Here is a 4,624-nt window from a genome sequence, read left to right as displayed (position 1 = left end):
GCTGATCCCAGACCTGTTGTCTTGTCTCAGACATGAATGAGCACAGCTCCAGAAGTCACAGTATCTTCCAGATCAACGTGAAGCAGGAGAACACTGCTACAGAGCAGAAACTGAGCGGAAAGCTCTACCTCGTCGACCTGGCTGGAAGTGAAAAGGTAGGAAAAGACTATCTGAGGTTAGCTTATTGCAGGTTCAGGAATAAAACAATGAAAGAGAAACCTGCACACTGGTCCTGTTCTGATGAAGGCAGACAACCGATTCCGATATGTCATTTTTGTAAAGGGATACTGGCAAGAGCAGTGTGCAGGCTTTCTTTTTTTAGAGAAAAGGTACAACAACAACACAACATGTATGAGTCAAAACATCCTGATCTGGGCCCTCATGACTCTACTAACTGCCTGCTGTCTGAGGGAAACAGAACTCCCTGACACAAATTCTCTCTCTGCTGCTCTCTCTCTTTCACCCTCTTTCTCGCTCCCTCTCTATGTTGCTCTCTTTCTCTCCTGCTCTCTCTCTCCTGCTCTCTCTCTTCTGCTCTCTCTCTTCTGCTCTCTCTTTCTCTCCTGCTCTCTCTCTCCTTCTCTCTCTCTCCCATTGTTAAATACAGTACTGATGTGTCCTGCCTGCTTCTACTGTTTACAACCCTTCAGTATCTTTATAGTTACTGATGTGTCCTGCCTGTCTACTGTGTTCCAGCCCTTCAGTTCTTTACAGTTACTGATGTGTCCTTCTCTCTACTGTTTACAGCCCTTACGTCTCTTTTACAGATTACTGATGTGTCCTGCTCGTCTACTGGTTCAGCCCCTTAAGTTCTTTAAATGTTACTGATGTAGATCCTGCTCGTCAACTGGTTTAGCCCCTTTCAGTCTCTTGTACAGTTTAGATCGTGTCTTGCCTCTTCTAACTGGAATACAGCCGACAGTCCCTCTTTACAGTTAAGCTGATGTGTACACTGCCCTCGTCTGATCTGGGTTTACAAGCGCCTTCAGTCTCTTTACAGTTAGTGATGTGTCTGCTCTCTACTGGTTACAGCACCTTACACAGATCATCTTTACAGTTACTGATGTTACTGCTCTCTACTTTACAGCCCTATTAGAGACTCTTTAAGCATGTATACTGATGTGTCCTGCCTGGTCTACTGGTTTACAGCCCCTCAGTCGCATTTACAGTTAAGCTGATAGATGAGACCTGACATATGATCACGAGGATACGCCCTCAGTCTCATTTAAGTTAACTGATGTGTCCTGCCTCTTCTACTGGTTCAGCCCTTCAGTATCTTTACAGTTACTAGAATGTGGATCCCTGCCTCGTCAACGTGGTTACAGACAATTCAGTCCTCTTTACAGTTCTGATGTGTACCTGCTATGATCAAACTGTTACAAAGGCCCCTTAAGAGTCTCTTTACAGTATAGGTGATGTTACGTGCTCATCTACGGTTACAGCCCCTTAAAGTTCTTTACAGTCTACTGATGGTGTCCTGACCTCAGTCTCTCTGTATTAGACCCCTCAGTCTCTTTAGCCGTTACTGATGATGTCTCTGCTCTTCTACAGGGTTACAGCCTTCAGAATCTCTTTACAGGTTACTGTGTGTCCTGGCTGCTTCTACTGAGTTTACGCCCCTTCAGTCCTTAAACAGTTCTGATGTGTCCTGCCTCGTCTTACTGTTTAACAGCCACTTTCAGTCGTCTTACAGTTACTGAGGTGTCCTCTGCTTTCTACTGGTGACAAAAGCCCTTCAGTCTCTTACATTACTGATGGTGTCTGCCTCGTCAACTTGGTACAGCCCTTCAGTCTCTTTACAGTTTAACTGGTAGTGTCCTGACTTCGATCAAAATGGTTTAACAGCCCTTAAGTCATCTTTAACAGTATATCTGATGTGTCCTGGACCATCGTCAACTGGTTACAGCCCTTGACGTATCTTTAACAGTTAATTGATGTGTCCATGCCTGATTCTACCGGTTACAGCCCCTTAGTCTCTTACAGTTCTGATGTGTTACCTGCGCTCGGTCTACTGAGTATTACAGCCCCTTAAGTCTCATTTAACAGTTAACTAGATGTCCTGCTCTTACTGATTTACAGCCCTTCAGTCTCTTACAGTTACTGATGTGTCCTGACCTCTTCTACATGGTTAGAGCCCTATCAGTCTCTTAAAGTATACTGATGTTGTCCTGCCTCTTCTATGGTTAACAGCCACTTCAGTCCTTTATTAACAGTTACTTGATGTGTCCTGCCTCTTGTACTGTATTAGCAGCCACTTCAAGTCTCATTTACAGATTACTGGAATGTAGTCCTGCTCTTCTAACCTGTTACAGGCCCCTTCGTCTCTTTACAGTTTACTGATGTGTGCTGCCTCGTTCTACTTTTTACAGCCTTGTCAGTACATCTTTACATTATGATGTGACCATGCAATACTTTCTACTAGGTTAAAGCCCCTTAAGTCTCTTTATCAAGTTGTCTGATGTGTCCTGCCTCTTCTACTGTTTAGCAGCCCTATCGATCTCTTAAGTTACTGATGTGTCTAGCTCATATTACTGTTTACACGCCTTAAGTCACTACTTTCACAGTATTACTAGAATGTGTCTTGCACCTGTACAACTGGTTAAAGCCCTTATAGATCTCTTACAGTACTGATCGTGAATACCATGCCTCATTTCATACTGGTTACAGGCCCTTAAGATCTCTTTACAGTATAACTAGATGTGTACCTGACCTGTCAACTGAGTTACAGGCCCCTTCAGATCTCTTTACAGTGTACTGATGTGTCCTGACCTCGCAACTGGTATACAAGCCACCATTAAGTCTACTTTAGCAAAGTTTGATGTGTCTGCCTCTTCTACAAGGTTCAAGCACCCATTATAGTAGAATACCTTAGTATAATGAATGTGTCCTGCATCGTCTACTGAATTTATCAGCCCCTTAAGTTCGTTAGTTACTGATCGTGTCCTGCCTCTTCTAGCTGATTCCAGCACACCCTTCAAGGATCTTTACAGTTTATGATGTGTCCTGCCTCTTTATGTTACGCCCTTCGTCATGACTTGACAGTTACTGAAATATGTACCTGCCTTCTTCTACTGGATTGAACGACCCACTTCTAGTCTCTTACAGTTACTGAAATGTGTCCTGCATCTTCTACTGTTTTACAGCCCAATCGAGTACTCTTTACAGTTACTGATATTAGTCCCTGCTTCTTCTAACTGGAGTACTAGCCCCATTCAGTCTACTTTCAGGTTATGATGTGTCCTGCCTCTTCTCTTGTTTACAGCCCCTTCAAGTCTCTTTACTAAGTTCTGATGTGCTGCCCTCTTTACTGGTTAACAGCCCTTACACAGTCACTTGTACGTTCTGATGTGGTCCTGCCTCTTCTACTGTTTTACAGCAGCGCTTAGCCTCTTTGCGCTCTTCTTCATCCTCCTCAACAATCTTCTTCTTCTACTTCCTTTACTTACCTTCAATAGCTGTGTAAGACAGTACGTGTGGAACCTCTAAACCAGGGATGAGGCATCTTACGTCGCGAACTATTCACCACCCTCCACATCAGCAGAGTTTTCCCGTCTCTCAAGCAGCCACCAAATGCGTGTCAGTAGAACAACAGCGTCTCGTTAGTTCTTGGTTAGCGATTCTTCCCATGAACCGCTCCGATGATGAAGGCGTCAATGGATGCAGCCCACAATGCAGCTGCAAGACGTACCGCATCAGGCCCGCCCGGCGGCCCCGACCCCAGCCGCGCCCAGCCCCGACGCAAGAAGCACGGCCGCGGACCCGGCGAGCCCCCGCCGCCCCGCCCACGCCAAAGCGACCCCAGCCGAGGCAGCAGCCAGCGGCATCCACACGGGGCCCGGAGGAAGCACAGGACGCCGAAGCCCGGAGACCAGAGGCCAGGAAGCCAGGAAGACGCCAGGGGGCAGGACTCAAGTCACCTGCTGCGGCAAGCCGTATCAGATGAGCGTCTGCGTTCCAGGGAGAAACAGGAAGGGCATAAAAAGCTGTTTCACGCTGAACGAAGACACGTTTCCCTCCACAGTCCACACACGCCCCTGCCCCGGAATTCATCTCCTCCCCCGGAAGAAAGGCACCGACTAGGGGTTGAGGGCGGATCGAATGTCCCCCGTAGGACGCGGCGGCAAATGGAGCACAGAAGAGCGAAGCCAAAAGAGCAGCCAGGAGAGGAGGAGGAGAGGCAGAAGACTAGCATCCAACGCAGCAGAATGTCCAACAAGCAGGTGGTGAATGAGGTCGCTGGAAGGTAAAAACGCTTGGCCCATCTCGCATCATGTTGACGAAGTGACTAACTTTGTATAAATAATAATTATTAATTTATAGATAAGTTGCAGCGCATCCTTAGACCCCAAAGGCGGTGGCGGGGCCGGGCGCAGAGCAGCCGGGTGGGCCGGCGGCTTGAGGAGGAAGGGGACGGAACAAAGTGTTGAATTCGGTCCGAGGAGCGAAACAAGCCTTAAACTCCCCTTATCCCAGACTGTCCACGCCCTCCCGCCCCTAGTACTGAGCGCCCTACCTCCTAAATTCATCGGTCCTTCCCTCCTCCTGCCTCCAGGGGCCTCACGCTGGACTCCGTGCATTGCTAGCCGTAGTGCACTGCAGGGCGAAGTGCTTTGGGACCATAGTA

At 47.6% G+C, this 4,624-nt stretch overlaps 1 protein-coding gene across 1 annotated transcript in view; it reads left to right on the top strand.

Moving 5' to 3' along the window:
* Nucleotides 1–4,624, top strand: part of LOC112072263 (kinesin-1 heavy chain) — a 56,113-nt gene that overhangs the window by 14,978 nt on the left and 36,511 nt on the right. Inside the window, exon 7 of the mRNA XM_024139674.2 lies at nucleotides 31–155. Within this exon, the coding sequence (XP_023995442.1) occupies nucleotides 31–155 (125 nt within the window). The remainder of the gene's footprint in view (nucleotides 1–30; nucleotides 156–4,624) is intronic.

Source organism: Salvelinus sp. IW2-2015, unplaced genomic scaffold (genome assembly GCF_002910315.2).
Source record: "Salvelinus sp. IW2-2015 unplaced genomic scaffold, ASM291031v2 Un_scaffold1867, whole genome shotgun sequence".
Taxonomy (NCBI): Eukaryota; Metazoa; Chordata; class Actinopteri; order Salmoniformes; family Salmonidae; genus Salvelinus; species Salvelinus sp. IW2-2015.
Note: the sequence above shows the minus strand (reverse complement) of the source record. Positions and strands in the feature narration are given on the sequence as shown.